Source organism: Fusarium odoratissimum, assembly GCF_000260195.1.
Source record: "Fusarium odoratissimum NRRL 54006 unplaced genomic scaffold supercont1.68, whole genome shotgun sequence".
NCBI lineage: Eukaryota > Fungi > Ascomycota > Sordariomycetes > Hypocreales > Nectriaceae > Fusarium > Fusarium odoratissimum.
The window spans coordinates 22,785-48,366 of NW_022158790.1; the positions used below are offsets into that span (position 1 = coordinate 22,785).

Consider the following 25,582-nt stretch of genomic DNA (forward strand, 5'->3'; position numbering starts at 1 on the left):
CTTGGATCGTCCACCAACGCATTGTATCTTCCCCAAGTCTTCAAAGCTCCACCTCGAATCTTGGCTGCATAGTATTCAGCCTGGGAGTCAGAACGGATGGGTCGGCAAGGGTTCCGTGAAAGAAATACCCGACTGGGTATTCCTTCTGTGCAGGTCGAGGTATCTCGTCTGATCCAAGTCGATACTGAGGCAGTGTTGTATCAAGACCCAGGGTTGGGTGAACAGAATTTGACGAGAGAACTTTTGGTGCATTTAGATCCCGAATGAATGTGGGTGTGAAACCAGGATAAGGATTCTCCCTTAGCCATCCTTCAATGGCTAGCTTGTCTATCCCATTGACCTTGAAGAAGGAACTAGGTTGCCTAGATAGGTCGGTAGCTGCAAGAACTTGAGTCGAGTCTGCAGATGATTTACCAACTGCTTGAATGACGGCTTGGACACTATGCAAGGGCCCTTCAAGTTTGACCAAGAAGGTCGAGGCTCGAAGCCTTCGCTTCTCCTTCATATTCATCTCCTGGCGTTGGTTGATCGCATCTCGCGAGGTACGAATGCATGAGTGTTCATAAGATTCATGGTCGTGTCCCTCAGCCTCCATACGATCTCGCTCGACAGCCCAGTGATCTTCAGAAACAGTGAAACGCAAGGGGTCGTTTCGGTGCTCCGTGATCTTTGTCTCCGCCATTGCAGCTGAGTAGCCAAATAGCTTTTGCCGACGAGCGATAGCCGATTCAGGGATGTCATCATCGTCCTGAGATACCAATGCAGCTTGGGCCATGGCTTCGAGCTCGTCAAGGAGTTCCATGGTTGTTCAGTGACAAAGGACACGGTTTTGTCTTTGTGAAGTGATTAGTGGAGTGGAGGTTGAATGTTCTGTCGTAGCCGAACCTGGGCATGAAAAGTCCTTGCTTTATAGGAAATCACTATTTAAGGATGATGCATAGATTTTGTTGCATACAGACTCTTTTTGAGCGAACCTGGCGTGCTTTTATATATACTTTTGTAACAGGCTTAAGTAACTTTCACTTGCTACACAACTACTCACTATAAGGTTAAACTTGAGGCTTCTGGCACAGGTGATGGGGACACAAGTATGACTCATGCTTGATCCACTTCACACAAGTTCTGGCTGTGGACCATTCGTTTCGAAATATCAGCGCTTCTGACAAGTGAAAATTAGCTCAAAGCTCCAATCGATGGCAATCATGGCAACTACTTTTCGAATGAATCTAGCTGGGACAACTTTTGCGGCTGACGCATCTGCAACAATTGTATCTCCCTGCCTAACAGAAATCAGAGGCATCTATATCACTCCCCCTCTGACTCAGAAGAGCTATCTCTAACAAAGCTTGTCCTGCTGAACACAACCCTCCATCGCGGACCGCTGCATAGATTCTGACTCTCAGCGCGCCAGACTTTGAATGATAGTGTGATTTTCTTATCCTTTAAATGAGTCTCGACAGAAGACTCCATTTCATCTTCAATGTTGTTCAGCATATACCGAACGATCATTTGCTGATAGCCCAGTTGCTCCGCAGAGAGAAATAGGTCCTTCCATAGATTGTAGACTTCTGGTCTCGACATGTCTAGAAGACTCGCCTTGAAGGTCCACTCAATATCCTCCTTATGCCAAAAGCAGATGAATAGGGTATTTGTCTCGAGCACAAAAGCACCCCAATTTTGGTATGAGCCATGGGGTCCGAAGAACGCACGGTCTTCCGCATCCCAGAACTTGACAGGTGTCTCAACCGCGTATATTATCGATATGTCTGGCGGCAGCTCTATCGAAACCAACGTGAAGCGACTGTATGAGATAAGGTCCGAGCCTCTAGCCACAGATAACGGTGATCGTACGGTCAGACTAGGCATCGTGGTGAGAAGGGTAACTGTGTAAAATGCACTTTCGCCCCAAGAAGCAGTCTCAAGGTGAAAAGAATAGCCACTTTCACCGCGGCTATGAGATCTTGCAAAAGTGTTAGGCCCCACCTTACGCATCGGTATTGTCAAAAAGTCTCCTTCGAAACCAGGAGCCATGCAATCCAGCTTCAGCACGTATCTATAACCCTGATCTGAGTAGTCCAAAACGCACACTCGGGCCATTAGTCTGAGACCCTTATTCGAAACACTGATTTCGCCCTCGTCCATGAGGGAATCAGTCACAGAGTACATTTCCGAGCAAGAGGCGAAATGGTTCACCGACTCAGCTAAAAAGCCGCAGTATTCTTCTTCCAGCACATCCGATGAAACTGGTGGCGTCCAGGCTAAAAGGCTCAGATCGTACGTCGATCTGATGATCTCTTCTTGAAGGCGTCGAAAAGCAGTCTTGCCTTCTCCGTAGAGCATCGGCATGTGGATGTTGCATATTCCAAGCAAGCAGTATGCCATATCTTCCACCCGAGTCGTCTTTCGACCCGCAGCCCAAGAGAGTCGTTTTGCGATGCATGCGGATGAAATTGGAGCGTTGTGACGAAGTATATCAGGGTCGATTGGGGTGATAACTGTAAGCTGGCTCATGAGGCTGTTCTTGCTACCAACGCAATCCCATGAATTGTTGAAAAAGGTCATGAATTTTGGCGCTATCAGCTCCTGTAACGTCCAGCCGCGACTGAACCATCGGCAGTCCCCCAGCGTCGATCCCTCAAACTTGTCCACGAGGTAAACATAGCAGACGCTTGCCTCCTGATACCAAAGAAACATTGAGTTGATAGCTTCAGTCAATTCGGCACTGCTGGATTTGTCGATGCAGCAGGTGTCAATCCACACATAGTCGAGCCCATCGCCGAGTGCTAGTTCACAGGTCTTGCGAATTTTTTCATATCCTCTCTTCAACTTGGACGATTCAAGATTACAATCTTGGTAGGTGACCTCTTGGTGACTTTCCCAGGTATGTGAAAGAATGGCATATCTCGGTTTGTCGCCGTAAAATTCCACGAAAGAAATGCATTGCGCCTCAACAAATACTCGCGCTTCAATTAGCCTCATCTCGTAAGGAAGGACGGGAATGCGAGCGTGAGGGGAACGTATTTGCGGGAATATGCTCACAGCACGTCAGGTTGGATGTAAGACGATACCCCGACTGCTGAGCCGATGGCAGTCGCTCATTGGTGGCGGTACCAAACCCCAGTTTTACTTGCTCACGCCTTATATCAGCCCATACTTGCATCTACTGAATTTTGCTTATCTCGTGCTCTTCTTATGCAGAAGCCTGGGCCACTGTTACTGTCAAGAAAACGTTCATCTCAATCGCCGCTGCTTTCACATAATAGGATATCTTAATTATAGAAACAGCAGAAGGGCGCCCATTATTAACTAAACTGGAAAGAAGGTCTCCAGAGTGTCGCACATAACGTGCTTCAAGGGTCAGAGTGGATGTGATGAGCAGCAGCAAAGTGTGTGAATTGATTGTTCAGTTGTTTCTTGTCCGGGGTATTCCATTTGGCAAAGTTACTTACTAATACAATCCTTTCCTGGGGCCGTGAAGATCATGCCCACCCTGCCACATCTCCTTATGGGGCATTATTGTGGTTCGGATTTTGCATCTCTTTATGGTTTAGCGGGTTTTGCCATCCACTACCACGTAATACAAAGCTTAACTATTGGTTGTCAAGTTCTGGTGCAAAAGCGTAGTATGCCTTTGCAAAGAGTGTTTTAGAGCTTTTGGCAGGCAGTCTTGTAAAGATTTTTTCTACCTGCTGGGGCTGGCACCTGAATAATTATTAATCTTAATAATCATTAATTATGATTTGAAATCATGTTTCAAACTTTGGTTTGCGCTTAGGGGATTGGCAAGTATAAAGATATTGAACTAACCGCACTAATGACTCTCTGGGATGCTCCAAATACTTACAACACAACTTTCGCAACGTTTGTGAATATCTGCAATCATGATTACATCAGCTTTCAAAAGCAAAGTCAGCATCACTCATATCGGAACTGCCACAGCGATTCTTGAAATTGATGGCATCACCTTTCTCACCGACCCCTTCTTCTCCCCAGCGGGCGCCGAATGGGCGACCGTGCCCGGTGCTAAGCCCCTGAAAGTCCACGATGACCCAGCATTGAAGATGAACGAAATTCCTCATATCGATGCCGTTCTTTTGAGCCACGAAAACCATCCCGATAATCTCGATGAGTTTGGACGTCAGCTGCTTGATGGTCGTTACGTTGTCACCACTCAAGATGGCGCAAAGAACCTTGCCCCACGACCCAGCGTCCACGGCTTTGCAGACTGGGAGGAGAAGGACATCCGCATCGCTAGCAAGACTTTTCATATCACCGCTACACCTTGCAAGCATTGGCCCGGTCATGAGTGTGTCGGGTTTATTATCCACACTGAAGACTTTGGGACTGCTCCCGATGGTCGACCGTATGCCATATACTTCACCGGAGACACCGTCTATATCGAAGATTTGGCCAAGATGGCTGACAAATACCATATTTCTGTTGCTCTAATGAACCTGGGTAAAGCATCATTCCCAGGCTTTAACGATAAGGGAGAGCCTGGCCATCCGGATGAAGTCCTTCAGATTACCATGGACGGTCGTCAATCAGCTCGCCTCTTCCGAGATATCAAGGCAGATGTCATGGTGCCCATGCATTATGAGTCTTGGGATCATTTTACCCAGCACGAGGAGGAGCTTAAGGAGGAGTTTGAGGAGGAGGGTGTTTTATCAAACGTTCGCTGGCTCAAACCTGGGCGAGCAGTTGAAATCAACTGATGGCTCTTGAAGACAGCGCTACATTGTCAGAAGTGCCAACTCGTTAGTTCGTTCAGGCGAAATCAAGCTTATAACAGATAGGTATAGTAAAAGATTGGATGGAAAACACTAGATAGGGTATTATTTATATAAAGATATTAAAACTAATAAAACAAATCTAAGAAAAGGTTTGTATTAACATGTGTAACAAGTATGTGCGTTAGAAAGGTGTATACACCACTTTACTTTTTACTTCAATGGCAGTTTTTAAAATTATTTTTAAAAACCTAAATGATGCTTGAAATGTTTAAAAGTTAACAATATTATATTTAACTGATGTGTGTCTTTCTCATTACCTTCAAAGGCATTTCAGTATTTGAGTAAATAAGGTAATATAAGAAAATACATTTATAAAAAAGTTTGTATTATATTTTAAGCTTCCATATAGACGATAAAATAGCTAATAATTGTTAGAAAATGTATTTAGGTATACATTACTTCATCTAGCCTACGGTAAGTTCTGACACATTTTTGTTATTTTTTCAAGCCTTAAGTGCTACAGAGTAAGTAGGCGACTTTTAGTTATATAACATAGTAATGCATGCACTTATCGATTGTACACACTTATTATGAATGTTAACCCAAGAGATGTAATTATATGAAAGGTAAGAATATTAATTAATTCAGCCGTTATTATATCAGTATCAAACCTTAGTGCTGTAGTTATGTTATGAACTCAGCGATGACAAATATTTCGCGATCCAATTTTCTTTGTATGAGTTTTACCTATTACCAAAGTAATACATACGGAAATTAGGATATCGTGTACAGGTGCGTGTCTTGCTCTAGGGGCGAGCTTAGAAATGCTTCTTTCGGGTTTTGCAACTATTTCGAGTTAGACTAATGACAGGACTTGACTAATCATATTGCTCGTGTTTGTACGGACCTGAGCAGCCGAAACTTAAACAATTTCTCGCCCCATGGGAATTTTTAGACATATATATGTGTGTGCAGCTTCAAGTCTCTCAACTGGTCACATATTGGATATCAGAGGCTTTATTATAAAATATTAATCTATCACGATCCAGACAGGGCTAAAGTATAAACAACGGCTATACTGCTGGCTACGACCGAAGCGACAGCCCCGTAAACAATATGGAACCGAAGTCCAGGGATGGAGACAATGATTATTCCTCGACTTTCCCGCCAGAAGATGAGATGCAGGGTGATCTGGACCTGGCGGCTGCCCTCAGTCCAGCTTTGAGTCACGGACTTTCGAACACGGCGGAGGCAACAACAACGCCACCGGATGGAGGCTTGATAGCCTGGATGGCCGGTACGTAAATCATATACGGACAAATCTACACAAGGCTGAACGTCAGGGTTTAACAGTTTTGGCCTGTTTTCTTGCCATCATGAACACTTGGTTGGTTGATCCCTTACACGTACAGACAAAGAATTTGAACTAAGAACTTCAAAAAAAGGGGCATTATCATTTCTTTCGGTGTTTTCCAGACCTATTATGTATCGACTTTACAACGCTCACGCTCTGATATCTCATGGATAGGCTCTATAGCCGTATTCTTTCTCTTTTTTACCGGTATCGTCAGTGGCCGCCTTACAGATGCTGGCTATTTTCGAATCACCACTTTTGCCGGGGCAGTTTTGGTCGTTCTCGGGACCTTTATGACCTCACTAGGCCAGACTTACTGGCAAATCCTTCTTGCACAAGGGCTTTGCACTGGTCTCGGCAACGGCCTTCTTCTTACCCCGATGATGACGCTCATCACTACGTATTTCCGCAAGAGGCTTGCGCTTGTCATGGGAATAGCAGCGTGTGGAAGCACAACAGGAGGTCTAATCTATCCCAGCATGGCAAGAACATTGTTGCCAAGTGTCGGTTTTGGATGGACCATGCGGGCGATTGCCTTCACACAGATGGGCACGTTTGCCATTGCTTTGGCGTGCGGCAAGCCGATAAAAGCGCCTAAAAAGCCAGCTCCTCTGGTGGATTGGTCTGTGTTCAAGGAGGCTGAGTTCACCCTATATCTCCTCGGGGCTTTCCTTGTAAGTGACGTTCTCTTAATTTATTTTGCACTCCAAAGTAGATTTAACTGACTAAATCCGCCCTAGGCCTTCTTAGGAGTCTTCTTTCCGTTCTTCTTTCTCAGCTCCTACGCTCGGGAAAAGCAAGGGCTGTCATACACAGACTCCCTGAACCTCACACTTGTGCTCAATGGTATCGGGTTTATTGCCCGCCTGCTGCCAAGTTTCATTGCAAGATACCTTGGCACAATGAATGTGTTTACCGCATTCGTATTTACCTCTGCTCTCAGCATGTATACCTGGATCCCGGTTCATTCAACTCCTGGGCTCTATGTCTGGACGACGTTCTACAGTCTCTCTGTAGGGGGTGTCCAATCGCTTTTTCTCGCCGTGGTTGCTATCATTAATTCGGACATGTCAAAAATAGGAGCGCGACTGGGCATCATCTCCGCTGCTGTTGGAATTGGAGCACTGCTTGGATCCCCTGTTTCAGGCGCCATCATATCCGCAGGAGGAGGTTCCTATACCGGTGCGCAAGTATTCTCGGGAAGTACTCTTGTTGTTGGAGGCTTGTTTGTGGTTGCATCACGAGAAATCAAGAGGCGGCAGAAGCAGGGGGGCTTTTGGGTGAAACTGTAAAGAAATCACCATTTATTTTCACAAACTGACCTTCATTGGTTGATATTGTTTACCTCGAGAAGAGTTTGAACATCTTTCTATTAAAGTATCTTGTACAGCTTTAATTTCACTATTTGAACCAATTTCAGACTCTTACAGAAATATTTTTAAAACGCCTATATGTTACGGTTCAGCTGGCCTTCGTGGAGGGTTATCCCTCAATTGTCGAAAGGCTCCCAAAAGTACCATGCCCCACAGGGCCCCTGCTACATGACAGGTACATGAGAGGAACCTAAAGACATAAGACGAATTTACGCCTATGGCACATCACAAACTTCTGCGAAGGGGAAAATGAAGCTAGTTGCGTTGCTTTTCAGGGAGCGGGTTGGGCAGCCAAGGTCAAGAGACTTAAGGAAGCCGTTGGCGCCGATCAGCAATATCAAGAAGAGGTCTCAATTAAAGAGAAAGAGGCATCAATCAATTTGGGGTTGAGCAGTGTGATGTCGCTATTTGTAACGCAAAATATTACTAGAATACACCATGGGCTAATTTAGGTAGGGAATAATGTAGCTTTCATTCTCGCATTTTAATGGGGCAGATATCCCTGGAGTGACCTGGCAGGAGCCTTTCGACAATTGAAAGAATAGGACAGTTTTTCCAAAAACCTTCTTTAGGATGTTTAACTTTAACCTAAGACTTCTAGACCAATATTCTAAATCCTAAAGGCAAGGGGATTTCCTGGATTTCCTGATAACACACCGTTAAGAACTTGCAGGTAGCCACTTAAGCTCTTTACAGCACCTGAAAGTAGCCTCAACTAGGGTGATAAGGACGTAGATTCTTAACAACTAGAATCCCTGCTTTCCAGCTAAAGATGGAGATCCATCATACTTATAGCAAAGAACGCCCTCGCCGTTACCATTGATGGTATCTATAACTGCCTTTACCGGTATATCGTCGTTCATAAAGCCTATCTATAGAGGGGTATCAAGGGTAGTGAGCTTAACTTCATTACCACTAGGACTAAACCCATTAAGCGTCCTAGTACTACTAATATCAGCAAGACGCGAATTATCTGCCTTTTACTATAGCAATTATATATAATTAAGTTGAGTATGGTGTAACTAAAAGATAGGATTGTTTAGAGAGGAGTATATATCTATAAACTGTTCTAGTATGTCAGCAACTCTTTTCCTTCTAGCCGAGGTTTGAAAGGCAGTGAATTGAATATATATCGCCACCAATGATCGAGTGGCCCATGCTATGGGGTCTGGAGGATGCTCCCGTTGCGACCTTGTCTTTCTCTGAAATAAAGTCGAGGCCATCGATGAAGGCCTGAAGTTGCACGTAGCTCTTTCTCTCATCATCGGCGGATAAATATCATCCCAGCTGGAGCTAGTGTTGTAAAGATCCTCAGTGATCGCCCTTTTCAAGCACCGTGGGTTTTTGGCGTAGGATTCCGACGGTCTAATGTTCCAATAGGTGTCGCCTTTGAAAGGACCGTTTTCCACATAGTTATCCCTTGCTGATCCATCACCGCCAAATGCTCACAAGACAGGAGATTTGAACAGTGATCCGTTAGATGCTGGATTATCGAGGGTCCAGTCCCAGTAAGGCTGTGCAGCGATGTAATTACACTCCTCGCGCAGGACAGACTCAAAAGTCCAGATGGCATAGCAGTGCCATGGAAGAAAGACCCCAACGTCATGGACACCGTAGACCGTAACATGAGATTGATTTCCGTTGTCTAGGGGTTTTAGGGTTTAGTTTGGAGGACAAGAGGAGACTCTTCTAGGGGAGGGCGGAATACTTACTTGAAGGCTGGTTGATAAGCGACGGCGCTTTCTGGCCACCTGCAGTAGTTCGTCAGCTAAACATCAGATAAGGTGGATGTTTTTAGGACAGACCTCGAGTGGTGTTGATGTGCAATGCCACAAAATCATCGTAGCGACTCTCAAGGGTATCAAAGATGCTTGTACCCTTCGATGGAGCAGTCTTGAGGCATTGTATAGCGTCGATGTAATCTGTCTGCTCAGAAGAGCTCAACATGCGCCTAGAAGGTCGTAAGCATACTTTGAGTCTTTCACAGAACCGTTGCATACTTACCACTCTTTTCTGATGCGAGGTTGGGAACATTGCGCAGTGGATTTGCTGTTAGTAGGGGATGGGCAGGCTAGCGAAGCCTGTGCAAAAACAGTCAAAAGGACGAGGCTTTGGAAGGAAAGAAGCATGATTGGAGAAATTACGAAAGGTGGAAGAGCAGCACAAATGATTGATTAGGGAAAGATTCCAAAGCAACGACGCTAAGAACATACAACCTAGAAGTCTCAGAGGAGAATTGCTAGAATTCATGTATTAGCTACCACGTATTATCTTGAGGTCCATGCGAAAACTCGAATGATGCTGCGATGAGGCTGTGCTATTGCTTAATTAGATTACTGCTCGTATTCTTAGTTTCAGAGTTTAACTTGTCTCGTAAAACTGGGGGGACGAAACATCGCTACTTCTCCCGGTCGTTACCATGAGATTTGATCAACGCGCACTGAGGCGGAGCCTATTGAGAGGGTCAGACATGGTGGCTAAATTACACGACTATTGGGAGGTTCTGGCGCAATTCAGGGGTATTGCCCGTGAATATTGGCAGAGTACAATGAATCGAGTCTTAACACGGAGTCGAATTTACTATACGATTTCGACTTACAGAACATGGCTGCAAAGTACACCTTCGTGCTGTGACCTACAGGATCCGTCGTTTTGATCTATTTATGTACCTTAAGTTGTGTCACACTGTAAATTAGCACTTGCTCTACTTTGATAGAGACGCTGTCAAGTTAAAAGGGCCAATTGTAACTAAGTCCACAGTCTTCTAGGTTAATAAAACCCAAATAAATAACGCATAACCGGCAGTCGCTCCTCCATAAAACATCAAGATGGTATCGAATAGTGTAGTCCATTCCAAATATACAGTTTCAAATAGACGATTAATGCATAAGTATTCAGGGCCCGACCAATATTAGCGGTTATCGCTATCATTGGTAAACCCATAGGGCCTGTGTGCAACACTGCTGCTAATACCAAACAAAAGCCACTAGATTCCCTCTTAGACTCCAACTCAATTAGAAATATTTACTCGCGTCCCCTAATCTACTACCGATGGCTACTTTGGGCTGACCAAGTACATGAATACAAAAAAGTTTAAAAAATATTCTGGTACGCGTAATGTGTTTATTATTTAGTAAGCTTAAGCAAAACGCAACGAAGGAGCGCTTTGAGTCAGTGTTAGCATGACTGTCAACCTGGGTCGTTATGCGGTCCACAGTCAATTTTAATGTCTTGGCGGGTTTTAAGACCAGAAGAGGTAAGTGGGTAGCACCACAGGAAATTGAAACTTCTCCAAATCATACAAAGTTGGGGGGCAGCCGAGTTCAACTCACAATGTAGATGGACTTCTTCTATGTATGCCTGCGTTCTCCACGCTCAAATCCGAGGGCTAAGATAGCTCCAAGAGGCTTGCTATATCCACTACATTTCCCACCACTTAGAAGTTACCTGTGTCAGCCCCTGGCGCTGCATAACTGCTTCCTTCCTGGCTCTCCGGTTCTGGCAGCATGGAATCCGCATGAGTTGTTCGCATAAGTTATTCTTATTTCTGAGAAGGGTAGAAAACGACAAAAAGCAAAAGCAAATTAACAACAGCTTGGAATAGCACCTATTCGTCTTATCGCACATGTTTTTAACCTTCTTATCTCGGCCACACTTAAGCTTTAGCGTGTCAGATTCGGTTGTATAATTTGACTCGCCCCTTTGATGGAAGTTCAGGAGAAAGGTACCAGGACCATGCGGAAGCTCACACAGTCTATTTTCGTTTTCTAGCTGGCTTAGTAGGGTAAGTTCTGGAGCTATTCAGATAACAGTTCGTCCCGGGACAAGACATTCCTCGGAATTGCCTTGTACACCTATTAAACACGACCGAAGGTTACCGGTGCTTCCGATCAGTAGGAATACTTAAGGATGCAACAAAAGCTTTAGATTTGCAGAAGACAAGCAACCATCTTCTTCCCATGCACCTCAAGACGTTCTGTCCTTTTTGGCTTCTTTAAACCACCATCCTGTGTGCTTTTATACTATCACAATGGCTTTTATCCACGTCGGTATTTTAGTCTACGACTACCAGGCCATTGATGTTGTCGGCCCAGTTGACCTACTTCACTCGGCCAATGCTGGATTCCTGGAAGTGTCTAAAGTCTTTGGCCCCATCGATAATGATGCTATTTCTCATGCTCCAAATTTCATTTTTCATCACGTTGGCATCACGAAAGACCCAATCCATCTTTTTACCAGCGCGATTACCCTTACCCCAACTACGACGGTGGATGAGTGCCCCGAGCTGGATATCATCTTGTTGGGAGGTCCTAATCCCGTGGGCTTTGTGCTGCACCCGAAATACCTCGACATCATCCGTCGACACATTAATGCCGGAAAGTTGCTCTTTACGACTTGTACTGGCTCAGCAGTACTTGCCTCTACGGGTCTTCTAGATGGAAAAAACGCAACTATCAACCACGCTGAGTATAAATGGGCAAAGGAGACTTATCCTGCTGTCAACTGAACCAGGGAAAGCAAATGGGTCGTCGATGGAAATATTTGGACTGGAGCTGGTGCTGTTGCGGGAATGGATATGCTAGCGCATTGGCTCAAGGAGAAATTCGGAGAAGACATACTGACATATGCTGCCCGGAACCTAGACTATGAGCCTCGATGCGTGGATGGCGTGACACCCATGATCCCTAAGAGATACGACGAAAACGGAAAACAGCTTAGCACCCATGAGTTTTTCTATTATTGAGTTTTATGTTTAAAGGAGTAATTTGACTTTTACTTGAGCTTGAAAGTTAACTTACATATCGAGATTATAAATCTGAAGCTCATATAGTTTTTACAAAAGGAATCTCAATCTATATCATACAGAAGCCAGCTGATCGAAGTGGAATCACCAGATATGTGGTTACCATGTGTTTCTGAGCAATATTCTCATGCTGATCCAGCTTGTGCCCCTGAGCGTCCCGGCCTTGCCGCTTCACAGTTAGTGACCGTGATGCTAGCGGGTTACGTAAGAGAAGGTTTTCCTGTTAGCCTGGACATTCGGCCCCCGAGGAGGGATTGAGTGCGCATAGGTCACTGTCAGCCATACTGTTAACTTAGTCTGTCAACAGGGAGCATTACACTAGAGAGCCTCGTCTACTTGCGCTAAACTTTTTCTGTCTGTGTATATAACATCTGCCAATATTAATAGAGGATACAGCTTGGAAAATCAGTTGCATAGACTTTTGAAGAAGCATGCTCACTCTCGTAGCGTAATCAGTGAACATGAATTAATTATGTCAGGTTTACATCCGATGTCCCATACTTTTCCTCTCCCCCCAAATTTACTTGCCGGCGCTAACCTAGCTTCGGCGCTTTAATCCGCCAAGCCATCACTAAGCAATGCCCCTTACGAAACTAACGTCAATATTTGATCCCCTGGAATGATCAGGACTCGCGGAGTGATATCTGCGGATCTTTGCGAGTCTGGGATTATTCCGGCGGGACCTAGGCCCCTTTGCTGTGCATGTGTGTGAAATCTATGATCATCGAAGTCATATTGGCTTACTTTTATTTCATCAAGAATCGGTAGGGAATTCATCGTTTCAATAGATATCAATAGGCATGAGCTTTTGGTCGTATTTTACAAAAATCGAATATCTCACGAACTCTGGTACCCTGCACGTGCTAACCTTGTGACTAAGCAGAGTGGGGCGAGTGACGGCTCAAAGGGATAAGCTTAGGCTTGGCGAAGTTAGACTCCTATAGAAGTTAGTCCATTAGGCCTAAAGTTCTAAGCTTAAGACTACCCTTAGGCCAACCAATTATAACATAAACGTCAATAAGTAGTTTTGCAGCCGTGATTTGTCCTACATACCAAAATCAAAGTCAATTGTAGTAGAATTAATTTATTTTACCCCGCATTACAGAGGGTAGAATTGAATTTCCTCAAGTCACTAGCTCGACGGGATTTAGAACTAATGAAAAGGGCTGGAAGTGCGGGACATATAAGGTTGCGGCACGTGTATCAAACTGATGTGGCACCCCTATCAATTACCTTGTCACAAGCCGTCACACGGATCATTTCTATACACCGTCATGATGCAGTCTCGGTATCCCACCTTTGACCAATGTCTTAACAATACAGATACCGAGTAGAAAACAAACAAAGTGTATTTGGCGTAATTTTGTCCCACAAAATAGGCTTTTTACCTAGGCTGAGTCATGCTTCGGAGACCTGATTTGTCTTCATAACTTTTAAGCTGAAACCTGATACGGTAGTCAAGATGTCAGATATTTCTTTAAAAGATAGAACATGTCATTCAAAATTTTGTAGAATTCTAATACCATTCACGACAGTATCGCTTCAAGATCACGAACTCCTTTCAACCAATTATTACCAATGTCTCACGAAATCAAGAACGTCGCTCTTGCCGGAGTAAGTAGTGGCCTGTTTTAGTCTACCTTTCATAAGTAGCTAATTGGCCACAGGCGTCTGGTAGTCTGGGCTCACATATTTTGCAAGCTTTGGTCAAAGCTGGTCGTTTTAACGTGACCATTCTCACTCGAAAGGTCACCGACAATGTACCCTCCGGAACTGCACTCAAGGTAGTTGATTACGAGTCAACTTCAGACTTGGTGTCCGCCCTGAAGGGCCAGGACGCACTAGTTGACGCTACGTCTGTGCCTGATCCTAGCCTGGCTATCCGCTTGACAAATGCGGCCGTTTCAGCTGGCGTCTACCGGATTGTCCCGTCCGAATTCAGCTCCGACCCAACGAATTCTAAAGGGCGAAACCTACCGCCTTTTCAAGGTAAGGCTAAGGCCCTGGAGTATGTCCAAAAACTTGCAGACACTGGCAAAATCACCTGGACGGCCATTTCCAACCACGCTTTTCTGGACTGGGGTCTACGTATGTCATTTCTCGGCGTCGACCTTCAGAACAAGAACATTGAGTATCTCAAGCCGGGTACCACCATTATCCCTATGACGACACTTGAATCAGTGGGAACCGCTGTTGCAAATGCTCTCATCAAGGCCGAGAACACGAAGAATCGTATTTGCTACATTTGCAGTACACAGAAGACGCAGAAGGATCTAGCCGAACTTTCCAAGCAGGCATTGGGCGAGGAAGGCTGGAAGTCAAAGGATGTTGATACTGAGGACGTATTCAACATGGCAATGGCTAAGCTGCAAGCTGGTCAGGTGGATATGCAGGTCATTGGTGACATCATCCGTTTCTCGGTCTCTACCCCAGGTTACATTGATAGGCTCGAGAAGACGGATAACGAACTGTTGGGCGTCAAGACCATGAGTGACGAGGAAGTCAAAGAGCTTATGCGTGAGATTGCTCGAGAGAAGACGATTGCTTGACTCTGTTAGGAGATGAGGCTTTACTGGCCTATATCTTGGGCCATAGCCACTGAATCATATCTTGTCTATTATTTAATTATCGTATTGATTTAGGATGATCGATTCTATGAGTTCAAGCGACCCAATTCCAGTATACGGATGTGCCCCATCGGACAAAGTATCCTTTGGCGTCGGGTATTCGCGAAACTGACGCGAACTCGGGTTCATCTGGGGTTATTCTACTTTTAGTTCAAACACACTACATTCTAGTTTTTTAATGCATAACTAACGCCAACTATTCAACCGGAATAACTAATTAAGAAAAGAATAAAAAATAGCCGTTTATTTAGAAGGATGCGAGACAGCGACATCCTAGGAGTTATCCCCGCGTGGTTCGGCAACCAACGAACGAAATTTGGGGTAACCTGCAATAGACAGATGGGATGAATATAAAAGCTTATAGGTCGATAGAATTCAACATTGGCACTATAATAGAACGTCTTTTTTCCTGTGGAACTATGATGAATTAAAATAATCATTGGATTCAACTGTAGACTTTGGTTCTGATGTTCTTCAGTTACTGTAAAAATAGACCCCACTGTTCATGCAATCCTTGCGGATTAGTTGGCTCAGCGGGCTAGATAACTCATAAGTTGAGTGGCACTCACGGTTCCGAATATGCTTCCACCATAAGTCCGCTCAAGTCAGGAAAGCTATTCTTTTAACCACTGCACAAAGAAAGAACGAGAAAGTAATAAAGGACATTTAATACATTATGATAGTATATTCAATCGCCAAGATGCACCTCTGTGGATCGAAACCCTTTAATAGGCTCGCCGGATAGAATGTAATATTACGGCTGCAAAATTACTTATTAACATTTGTGCTATAATTAGTTAACCTAAGGGTAGTCTCGAGCTTAAACTTTAGGCCTAATGGACTAACTTCTATAGGAGTCAAATTCCGCCAAGCCTAAGCTTATAAATTATGATTTCATAAGCAACCCCACCTCATCTCTGCATGTTTTCTGAGCATTACATTCTCATTCCATCAAGCATCCATCTGGCGCCTTCCATTACGATGAAGGTACGAAACAGGAAAGTATGTCAGACCTGTAGGTCGCGCAAATTAGGGGTATCTTCCTTTCCGAAGTCATGACCTGTTGCCGTCAGCTGACCGACTCATAGTGCGACGGACGGAAACCAGCTTGCTCGCAATGCACTCATACTGGGCGCGAATGCTGTTACCCTTCGGATTTCTCATTCATTCTCGAAACTACGGCTGAGAGCTCAAATGCTTCTGCTAAGCAGCCTGGAAAAAAAGCACTTACCTCCAGTCGTATAAGCGTCAACCAACGGCCACAACCGAAATCGCCTCTTGTGATCGACACGATCCCTAGCCTACCAAATAATCCCATCCAAGGCATGGTTCTGCTTATCATGAAAAATTTCATGCCAGAAGGTGACTTATTTGCCATTTATCAAGATAAACCAACCGAATCTCGCATTTGTGGTAATTGGGTTGAAGTCCTTCCTATCGTAAGTAATGGTGGGCAGGGACAGGCTCTCTTATCAGCAATCAGCTGCCTTGCAGCATCTATATCTGATTTGCGACGAAGTTCGCACTCAACACGTGCTGAACTGCTGGATAAATATGGTTCAGCTATCCGTTCGTTGAAGGAAGAACTAGAAAAGCCGCATATAGACATATCGTCACGAGACGAAGCCGCCGTGGCCATCATGTGCCTCACGTTGACAGAGGTGGGTGTTGTCATCCCTTATAAAGGATATTAGATTAATGAGACGTCTCTTGTGTAGACGATATTACCGACTTCAAGAAACGGTTGGTGGCGCCATGTGGATGGCGTTGGTGAGTGGATGAGACTCTGGCCTGCCAGATCATTCAGTCTTGGAATCCGTCATAAGCTTTTCACTGGGTTTAGACCCCTATTGGCAAGTCCTTCGCCCCTTTCTTTGTAATTCATTGGGATTGACTCATCAGCTAGATTCTGAAAGCTTTTTCATCTCGCAAGGCTTCTTTTCTTTCCAGTGAAGACTGGAAAACAGACCCATTTGGGATCCAGCCCCCGTCCTTCATGCAAAGGCTGTTTAGTGAGGTCTCTAGTATACCCACGATTCTCGAACTTATCGACACCCTTGAGCATAGCCCTCCCCGTGCAGCTACATTGATTGCTACAGAGGCAATTTCCTTACTGATAAATACCCATAATCATCTTCAAGGTTGGGGCGACCCTTTGGGTGCAGAGCCATCTACAGGCTTGTTTTGCTGGAGAATTCCATCAGAAAGTTTGTCAGCCTTGGCAGGTTGTAATATATGGTTTCCCAGTGTATCTGTTGCCAATGTGGTCATGCATCTATGGGCGTTCAAAGCAGTTTGCTTGACTGAGATCCGAAAACTGCGGACCAGGTTCCCCCATGTATCTTGCGACTGGCCAGTCCAATCAGACTGCGAACTAAAAGATCATTTCCAGAACAATTTAAGGGAGCTGAGTGTCAGAATTGTCCAAGGGACAGATTTCTTGCTTCAGGATCGCATGGCGCTGTTTGGACCACTGTCAATCATGTTTCCGCTTGCGACGGCTTACGAGGTATTCAGAATGGACGGTGAGCCTAGCGCAGCCTTAGGGAAAGTAACTGTTGATATACTCCAGAGAAGCTTGCTATCAAAGGTTCAGTATGGAGCACATTGCTTTCAATAGTTATGTTGGGTCTAAGAGTTATAGATAAGTGATATTTTATCTATATACAGTCTAAACCTTATAATGAATATATAGAGCCTTAATCATAGATAGGTACTATGAAGACTCATTCTCGAGCGTTGGCGCTCTCCCCTCGGTAGCCGCAGTCTTCACGGCGCAATCCAAAAGTCACTCTTTGGATCGCAGGATGCTGAAGCCAGCCCACTGCTCATTGTATCCGGTTTCTTCCATTATGTACTTTTTTAACTCGAAAGACCCATTATCCATAACGCTCGAAGCTTAGAGGAATAAGTTGTTTCGGGTGGCAAGGTTTGAAATTCGCCAGGGTGTAAATACCCTCCCTACGACATCGACGGCATTGAGGCCCAAAGTTGCTATACGGAGCTCGAATGGGAGAAGTGGTCTACCAATCTTGGACGCCGGAGCATTGATCTGGATTGAACCGCCCGTCAGGTTCTGCTTTCCAGTGATGAGGTCCATTGTCGTAGTCTTGCCAGAGCCATTGCTACCTAGGAGGCAGAGCACCTGCTTCTTATTGCTTGAGAAGGTCATCGAACTAACGGCAATGGCAGGACGACGATTGCCGAAGCAGCACATCCGTTTCCATATACTGGCTTTGTATGTCTTTGTAACTCCGATGACTTGGAGGGCCAATCAAGTGTTGTCTGCCTTAGGGCCCGTCTTGAATTGGCGCCCGCCGCGGCTGGCTCCATGGACGAATCTTTTGATCGCGATGGTGACCAAGGGGAAAGCAACGATGCTGAAGCAAAAGCACAACCAGAGCGCCCCGATGGTAGCTTTCTGTACCTCGAAGCCAGGGGATGGGGGTATGGCGTAAATGTTGGTCGCCTTTCCTGCCTTTTCGTATCGCGCAATGGAGTTCAGAACAAAAACGTAGCTGCATCTTGGGAACATGACGGAGAATGCCACGGCGACGCTTTTGGTGATCGGTTCTGTTTGGCTGTTGAGAAGCTGTGCGAAGGCAGCCATACCAATCAGGGTGAGAACAGCGAGGATGGTAGAATATCTGATGGCAAATGTCGCGCCAAAGACGCAGCCGCTAGTCAGAGCCCATCCGGTGAGAATTTGCCAGAGGATGGTTATGCCGGCACTAGAAGTCGGCAGGAGCAGACTAGAGCAGAGTGCGAGAGTCAGCATAAGCAAGATATCAGATGAAAGCGCCGTCCTTACTTCCTCCCAGTATAATCCAGGACGGTAGGTATATAATGTCAAAGGCAATAATATAGCTCAGCAGTTGAGCAGAAAATGCACCTCCGCCCATAACATCAATCAGCTGCGTCATTCCCGACTTGCGCTCTGCTGCTATGGTCCCAATAACGTGGTAACCAAGTGACAGCATGCTTGCGAAGCATACGAGATTTAGCCCTCCCAAGAGCATATCGATGAACTTGCGGCGGTGCACTGACTTGGCCTGTTCCTGGGTAGTTCGAGTGAACATGTACATGTCGGGGACTGTTGACGAATTGGTAATGGCTTGATCGATTGCGAGTTGCAATGGGATATGGGGGTTCGTCGCTGCCTTGGCCGATTGGAAGACGTCGAAGCCGGATCCGAGGTTTGAGGAACCGCACCGCATCGTGTAGTTCCACTGTTTGTTTCCGCCATCACCCAGAGGGGAGTCGTTGAAGATGACGGCGGCATAGCAGTCTGTTCTTCCGTTAATATCCGTGGGGCACTTCATCAATTCCTGCTCTTCCTTGAGTATTTTCTACCTTGGCTTTCCCAAGCGGTTTGACCACGTCTTCGATCACAGCCGAGACGTCACTTCCCGCACCAGAGGGTTGGATGATGAAGAGTTTCGCGCCATCGGGAGTGGCTTCGGAAAGGATTGGAGCAGACGCGGGCTTGCCAATGCCGTACTTGCTCGAGGGGGTGAAGTTCTGGACTCCTAGTACAAGCGAGAGGACGAGGATTGGTATGACGAGGCAGCGAATTAATGTTGATAACCAGTGGCGAATGACCATGATGAGAAGAATCTTCTTTGTCAATGCTTGGGTCTGTCGGAGCCAAAGAGCGGCGCTTAGAGACAGCTTGTTCATTTTGAAGAGAGTGTCGTGATTGATCCGATATGTGTAGAGATCGTGTTCTACAGAAATGGCGTGGGCGTGGCACGCGGTAATATTTAAGGAACTAATAACATGTTTTGTATGGTTACGTTTCCACGTCTATTATTGCTAACTTATTTAAATATTAAAAAATAATCCTATAGTAAGGATGTGTATAAAGTTAAGATACTCTGCTATTAGCTAATATTAAGTATGTAATTAAACTTGATATCTTGGCGTAGGAAGCTATCTACAAGATGTATTATAAAAAATTCATATATAAGATTTAAGTAAAACTCTTCTAACTAATCGCGTATTTTGCAGATTGTCTTATTTTCTCTTTTTCTTTTTCCTCTCGAAATTACCCGAGCAGTTGTAAATAAGATTATTCGCTTATTTAATATTAGGAGAGGAAAAGGTCTAAATCCCGGCTGTTTCTTGATACGTGCGGTAGAAAGCTCACACCACATGATCAGAATAGTAATAGTTGAGGTTTTGACAGGAGGAGAAAGATCTACGTAGATCTCCTTAATGCATTTCAACCGCACAAATCAAAGTTTCATTTAAAATGCGGGGAAGAACTGTCTCAAGACAGGGGTAACACAACTAGTAATTTACACATTACGTTAACGTACATCAAGGGACTAATACCGTATCAACTAAGGAAGTTTAGTAGCTTTTGTAAATGCTACTTGGTCTCTTTCTAAAAAACCGATTGGACAAGGCTTGAATGAAGATCTTATATCTTACTATTGATCAACTGAACGTCATGGCGTGGGTCTACTTGACCTATCAAGCCTCCTCGGCTGACATAGAAGTCATCTAGATTTTTTTAAGTTGCCTATAAATAGCTCTGGCCCTTCTAATTATATCATGTAACTATCCTCAGTTGCCAATTGGTACAAACTTCTTCATACTTGTTTTTGTCGTCGACCGAACGATGCATATAAGCCTTCTTTCCCACCTCGGCACGGCCCTTTGTCTAGGAACGGCGTCTGTAAGAGCGCTTTCTTTAAATCAAGATAAAAGAGGTACAAACTTCGTGGACCGAGATTATTTTAGAGTATGGGCTGGCTAACGAAGTCTCAGCCACAAGCCCAGCTTCTCTCGAAATTGGAAGTCCTGTTCTTACCTCCAAGTGGCTTGAAGGCAGTGACTATGAGCAAATAGTTGAGTTTTTCATTACCAATTCAGATGGAAATAACACTTTGACCTGGGCAGATCAGCTGCGCGTCATCGTTGAGTCCTCTTCCTTAGAGACTACCACTCCCGGCACCCTGCTTCGCTTGGGACCAAAGCAAAGCGCTGTTGTCCAGGTCGGTGTTAAAAACAAGGCGGGAGTAAAAGCCGGAACACAATGTGATGCAACGGCTGTTGTGACCTGGGGCCCTAAACAGGACCCGAAGAAGTCGAGCAAGGACTTTTCTGGCCAATGCGGTATTGGTGATTACGAGGCTTCGGAGAGCAGCCTCGAGCATCACTGGAACCCAGATTGGTTCCACGAGATCAAATACGGTATTTTTATCCACTGGGGGCTTTATTCCATCCCGGCCTTTGGAAATCGACCGGGGCCGAAGCAAGATTATGCTGAGTGGTATGTAAGATCTTATGACATATCACCGATTTCCGCTGATTCACTATGATTAGGTACGGTTATCGCATGACTCAACCAGACTTTCCGTCCGAAACCTACCAATACCATCGTGATACATACGGCGAAAACTTCAACTACGACAACTTCGTGTCTAATTTCACCGGCGCCAACTTTGATGCCGAGGGTTGGATGAACTTGGTTGCTAATGCGGGAGCGCAGTATGTCGTACCTGTTACAAGTAAGTCATCGCATGGAGACGAACATGCATAATAATAACGGTCGCTGTTAAGAACATCATGATGGGTGGGCGCTGTTCGACTTCCCCGAGTCTGTCAGTAAGCGCTCAACTGTTCACTACGGCCCGAAGCGAGACTTCGTCAAAGAGCTTCTCGACGTTGCCAAAGCCAAACACCCAAAGATCCGCCGGGGTACGTATAGTATATGCGCTCCTATTGACAATATTTGCTTGCTGATACATCTTAGGCACGTACTTCAGTATGCCGGAGTGGTTCAATCCAGCTTATGTTAAATATGCCTGGGACCAACACTACAAAGAGATTTACTGGGGTCGTCCGCCTACCAATCCTTATACCAACAAGAGCATCGAATACACTGGCTACGTCGAAGTCGATGACTTTATCAACGACATTCAAAGCCCACAGATAGAGGCCCTGTTCTACGATTATGACATCGAGATGCTATGGTGCGACATCGGGGGTCCGAACAAGGCCCCAGATGTCCTTGCGCCCTGGCTCAACTGGGCTCGTGACCAGGGCAGGCAAGTCACTTTCAACGATCGCTGCGGAGCTGCTGGAGATTACAGCACCCCGGAGTAAGTTCATCACTGATCCATTGAGTGTCATGAATCAAGCTGACGTTTTCGAAAGGTACTCTGGCATCTCCTTCAACCCAAGGAAATTCGAGAGCAATCGTGGCCTCGATCCTTTCTCGTTCGGATACAACTACTTGACAACAGATGATGAATACCTCTCAGGTGAGGAAATCGTCAAAACTTTGGTGGACAATGTCGTCAACAACGGGAATTTTCTGCTCAATATGGGCCCCAAGGGTGATGGAACCATTCCGAAGCAGCAACAACTCAATCTTTTAGACGCTGGAGAATGGATTAAGGCCCACGGTGAGGGAATCTTTGGCACCAGATACTGGCCAACTGCTCAAACGTCTGGGTCACTCCGTTTTGCGATGAAGCCAGATGCATTTTACATCCACCATGTTGGTAAACCATCTTCCCAACTGGTCGTCAAAGAGCCTGTGCCTTGGGTCGAGGGCGATGAAGTGACTGCTGTGGGTGGGAGTGCTCATGGCACAGTTCTTCAGGCCACCAGAAAGGATGGATCGTTGTTGGTACAAATGCCCGACAAGGTCGTCCAGGGAGACAAGTACATCTGGACAATCAAGATTGCATATAGTACTGGGAAATAAGTTGAGAGTGTCAAGACTTCTATACAAAGAAGCTAAATTCAACATTTAGCTTCACAGCATCTATATACTTTAGCATTAGTCTAAATCCAACAGGCATAGAGTCTATTTACTTAAATAACTACGCTTGCTACGTCCCGTATAATATGCGATAGTGAGATCGCTTGCTTAGGTAGAGTAACAGACCCTGTCTTGGCTTCTGGGAATACTCTTAACTATAACTGTGACCAAGCAGGAGCCAAAAATGACGTTTCCAGAAGATGTTGTCGTAGAGAGGGTAGATCTGTCCTCCAAGAGGACTCTTGTCGAGGCGGTGAAGGGGCAAGATGCCGTTGTCTCTACCGTTAGTGACGAGGCTTTTGCAGCAAAGAAGCTGTCCATTGACGCCGCAATTTCCGCTCAGGTCAAGTGCTTTATTCCTTCTGAGAATGACGTCGACACCCGCGAAGCATGGGGCAATCTTGCCTTAATCGGCAAATACGTTGTTCCTTCGCTGACCATGAGAAACTTGCGAATGCTTATCCCAGCGCTTTTGTAGAGTATCTGAATCAGTATGTCTTTACTGATGGTGCTGGCAGGCCATTACGGAAAATGGTGTCGTCGCATTGCTTGGCTGCCCCACTGTGGATGTGGCACAATGATCAATATTGTGATAGAACGATAGTCAAAACAGCTACACCCAACTTTCCCCGTTTTCCATTCGAGACATGCGATTCGATATTCCTTGTGAAAACAAAGAAGGGAGTTCCTCAATACGTAGTCATTGAGTGACAGGGCTGCAAAGCTAGTGCGTGATCTTTGTTATGAGCGGGGGAGGGGAAGTACGAGGTGCAATTATCCGTCGGGTAGGTTGTTGCTCCCCCGCTTAGAACCATGAACGAAATAACCCAATTGGACGGGTTGACTACCAGTCTTGGGAGTCTTACCCCAGATACAGTTCCCCGCCCAAGCTTCTCTGTTCGTCTCTGTTCCCCATGGGGTAGCTTAGTTCAAGATCTACATGCGAAGTGGATATAAATAATTCAAGCTCCTCCATACTGCAGCTCTTCTCCATCAACACAGTCAGCTCTCTGGCCCTGTATCTTATTGCCGTTCCAAGACACTTTCCAACTTGAACCAGAATCCCAATTGTCAAAATGGGTGTTCGAACATTTTTCAAGAAGAGGTCACTCAAAGTCTCCGACGACAGGGTGACCAAAGCCGCAGACCTTAGCTTACGCGAGTCCATCTGGCCCATTGCACTTGTCACAGTCTTGTTCTTCCTCTGGGGCTTCAGCTATGGCCTCTTGGACACCCTGAATAAGCATTTCCAGGTGACTTTGAATATTGATCGAGCAAGGTCTGCTGGACTGCAAGCTGCCTACTTTGGGTTCGTCTCATTCACTGACCTCTGCCTTGTTATATCTAACCGTTGTGCTCCGATAGTGCCTACCCGCTTGCTTCTCTCGGCCATGCCGCGTGGATCCTACGGCACTACTCCTACAAGGCCGTTTTTATCTGGGGACTCAGTCTCTATGCTATCGGCGCCCTGATTGCAATTCCCTGTATCAAAGCAAAGTCCTTTGGAGGTTTTTGTGCCGCCATTTTCATCATCGGCAATGGTCTTGGGTCTCTTGAGACAGCTGCCAACCCTTTTATCACTGGTAAGCCTTTGCAGTGACTCTCCCGCCGCCTTAATACCTAACCCGAAGTAGTTTGCGGCCCTCCCAAATATGCCGAAATGCGAATCAATCTGTCCCAAGCCTTCAACGGTATTGGCTCGGTCGTTGCACCCGTTTTGGGCTCTTATGTCTTCTTCAACTTTGACGATGAAAAAGCATTGGCAAACGTGCAGTGGGTGTATCTTTCCATCGCCGTGTTCGTCTTGCTGCTCGCCACCTTGTTCCTCTTCTCAAACATCCCTGAGATTACTGATGCTGGTACGTTTCAATGCCTCTGGGGAACTTCGTGATCTTGAATTCTGACACCAGTTTCTCGAATTCAGATATGGCTCATCAAGCCGAGTCCTCCAACTCAGATACTCACGACAAGCCACTACGCAAGCAATACCGACTATTCCACGCCTCCTTCGCACAGTTCTGCTACTGCGGAGCTCAAGTGGCTATTGCAAGCATGTTCATCAACTATGCAACCGAAACAAGAAAGAACACCAGCGATTCCACTGGCTCCAAACTCTTTGCGGGTGCACAGGCTGCATTTGCTGTCGGTCGCTTCTTCGGCGTGTTCCTCATGAAGTATTTCAAGCCTCGCCACATCTTCCTCGTCTTCTTGAGCATGTGTGCGATTTTCATCTGCCCTGCAATTACAGAGAGAGGCGATACAGGAATTGCCATGCTTTACGTGGTATTGTTCTTTGAATCCATCTGTTTCCCAACAATTGTCGCTCTTGGCATGAGAGGTCTCGGCCGACACACGAAGCGCGGTAGCGGCTTTATCATCGGTGGAGTCATTGGTGGTGCTTGTGTTCCCCCTCTTACTGGCGTGGCAGCAGACAGACATGGCACAGGAATGGCCATGGTTGTTCCTTTGGCATTCTTTGTGGCAGCTTGGAGCTTTCCGTTCTGCGTCAATGTTCTCCCTGGCTACAAGAAGGGTATTGATGCTTTTGAGAACACTGAGAACGAGCCATCTAGTATCGCCGAGTGGGGAGAGAAGGGCAGCCAAGATGAGCAACGCCATGAGACAGTGGTTGGGGAGGTCAAGGCCTGATGGATCTCAGTGCTTTTTGGTGGGCTTTTTGTCCATGGTGCAGTGACCTTATTCTATTCTACGTATTTCTGAGACAATCTACTGGTATTTATTATACCACTTGGATCGACCTTAGGGTCTAACAATAAAATCAAGTGGCTACAACTTCTAGGCTCTGTTCGCGTGCACTCCAGTGATTTTTTTTGGTTCTGTTGCACTTTCTATGTTAACAGTTAAAACTAGACTTCAAACCTCATCTGCTGGTATTCAACGATTGAACTAT

General features: G+C 45.6%; 11 protein-coding genes across 11 annotated transcripts; 7 read left to right on the forward strand and 4 right to left on the reverse strand.

Annotated features, from left to right (window-relative positions):
* Positions 1 to 40: 40 nt before the first annotated feature.
* FOIG_16185 (uncharacterized protein) lies at positions 41 to 802 on the reverse strand (the record flags this gene model as incomplete). The annotated part of the gene is made up of 1 exon (XM_031217617.1): positions 41 to 802. The coding sequence occupies one exon, from the start codon at positions 800 to 802 to the stop codon at positions 41 to 43; it is 762 nt and encodes a 253-aa protein (XP_031052650.1).
* A 268-nt stretch (positions 803 to 1,070) lies between these two features.
* On the reverse strand, positions 1,071 to 3,051 carry FOIG_16186 (uncharacterized protein). Its single transcript, XM_031217618.1, has one exon. The coding sequence runs from the start codon at positions 2,977 to 2,979 to the stop codon at positions 1,306 to 1,308; it is 1,674 nt and encodes a 557-aa protein (XP_031052651.1). The 5' UTR covers positions 2,980 to 3,051; the 3' UTR covers positions 1,071 to 1,305.
* An 830-nt stretch (positions 3,052 to 3,881) lies between these two features.
* Positions 3,882 to 4,715, forward strand: FOIG_16187 (uncharacterized protein; the record flags this gene model as incomplete). Its single annotated transcript, XM_031217619.1, has 1 exon — positions 3,882 to 4,715. The coding sequence occupies one exon, from the start codon at positions 3,882 to 3,884 to the stop codon at positions 4,713 to 4,715; it is 834 nt and encodes a 277-aa protein (XP_031052652.1).
* A 1,134-nt stretch (positions 4,716 to 5,849) lies between these two features.
* FOIG_16188 (uncharacterized protein) lies at positions 5,850 to 7,379 on the forward strand (the record flags this gene model as incomplete). The annotated part of the gene is made up of 4 exons (XM_031217620.1): positions 5,850 to 6,030; positions 6,087 to 6,120; positions 6,179 to 6,761; positions 6,828 to 7,379. The coding sequence occupies 4 exons, from the start codon at positions 5,850 to 5,852 to the stop codon at positions 7,377 to 7,379; spliced, it is 1,350 nt and encodes a 449-aa protein (XP_031052653.1).
* A 1,526-nt stretch (positions 7,380 to 8,905) lies between these two features.
* FOIG_16189 (uncharacterized protein) lies at positions 8,906 to 9,589 on the reverse strand (the record flags this gene model as incomplete). The annotated part of the gene is made up of 4 exons (XM_031217621.1): positions 8,906 to 9,105; positions 9,173 to 9,211; positions 9,266 to 9,399; positions 9,465 to 9,589. The coding sequence occupies 4 exons, from the start codon at positions 9,587 to 9,589 to the stop codon at positions 8,906 to 8,908; spliced, it is 498 nt and encodes a 165-aa protein (XP_031052654.1).
* Positions 9,590 to 11,490: 1,901 nt separating this feature from the next.
* On the forward strand, positions 11,491 to 12,204 carry FOIG_16190 (uncharacterized protein; the record flags this gene model as incomplete). Its single annotated transcript, XM_031217622.1, has 2 exons — positions 11,491 to 11,927; positions 11,979 to 12,204. The coding sequence occupies 2 exons, from the start codon at positions 11,491 to 11,493 to the stop codon at positions 12,202 to 12,204; spliced, it is 663 nt and encodes a 220-aa protein (XP_031052655.1).
* A 1,638-nt stretch (positions 12,205 to 13,842) lies between these two features.
* FOIG_16191 (uncharacterized protein) lies at positions 13,843 to 14,813 on the forward strand (the record flags this gene model as incomplete). Its single annotated transcript, XM_031217623.1, has 2 exons — positions 13,843 to 13,878; positions 13,932 to 14,813. The coding sequence occupies 2 exons, from the start codon at positions 13,843 to 13,845 to the stop codon at positions 14,811 to 14,813; spliced, it is 918 nt and encodes a 305-aa protein (XP_031052656.1).
* A 3,352-nt stretch (positions 14,814 to 18,165) lies between these two features.
* FOIG_16192 (uncharacterized protein) lies at positions 18,166 to 19,571 on the reverse strand (the record flags this gene model as incomplete). The annotated part of the gene is made up of 3 exons (XM_031217624.1): positions 18,166 to 18,643; positions 18,726 to 19,219; positions 19,269 to 19,571. 3 exons carry the CDS (start codon positions 19,569 to 19,571, stop codon positions 18,166 to 18,168), a joined length of 1,275 nt encoding a protein of 424 aa, XP_031052657.1.
* A 946-nt stretch (positions 19,572 to 20,517) lies between these two features.
* On the forward strand, positions 20,518 to 22,614 carry FOIG_16193 (uncharacterized protein; the record flags this gene model as incomplete). Its single annotated transcript, XM_031217625.1, has 6 exons — positions 20,518 to 20,608; positions 20,667 to 21,171; positions 21,225 to 21,409; positions 21,462 to 21,599; positions 21,655 to 22,003; positions 22,059 to 22,614. 6 exons carry the CDS (start codon positions 20,518 to 20,520, stop codon positions 22,612 to 22,614), a joined length of 1,824 nt encoding a protein of 607 aa, XP_031052658.1.
* Positions 22,615 to 22,855: 241 nt separating this feature from the next.
* Positions 22,856 to 23,149, forward strand: FOIG_16194 (uncharacterized protein; the record flags this gene model as incomplete). Its single annotated transcript, XM_031217626.1, has 1 exon — positions 22,856 to 23,149. The coding sequence occupies one exon, from the start codon at positions 22,856 to 22,858 to the stop codon at positions 23,147 to 23,149; it is 294 nt and encodes a 97-aa protein (XP_031052659.1).
* Positions 23,150 to 23,747: 598 nt separating this feature from the next.
* On the forward strand, positions 23,748 to 25,320 carry FOIG_16195 (MFS transporter, FHS family, L-fucose permease; the record flags this gene model as incomplete). The annotated part of the gene is made up of 4 exons (XM_031217627.1): positions 23,748 to 23,980; positions 24,037 to 24,254; positions 24,303 to 24,530; positions 24,596 to 25,320. 4 exons carry the CDS (start codon positions 23,748 to 23,750, stop codon positions 25,318 to 25,320), a joined length of 1,404 nt encoding a protein of 467 aa, XP_031052660.1.
* Positions 25,321 to 25,582: the final 262 nt, after the last annotated feature.

Excerpts from the sequence above, each read along its gene's own strand:
- FOIG_16186 (XM_031217618.1), bottom strand. The coding sequence starts at position 2,979 with ATGAGGCTAATTGAAGCGCGAGTATTTGTTGAGGCGCAATGCATTTCT.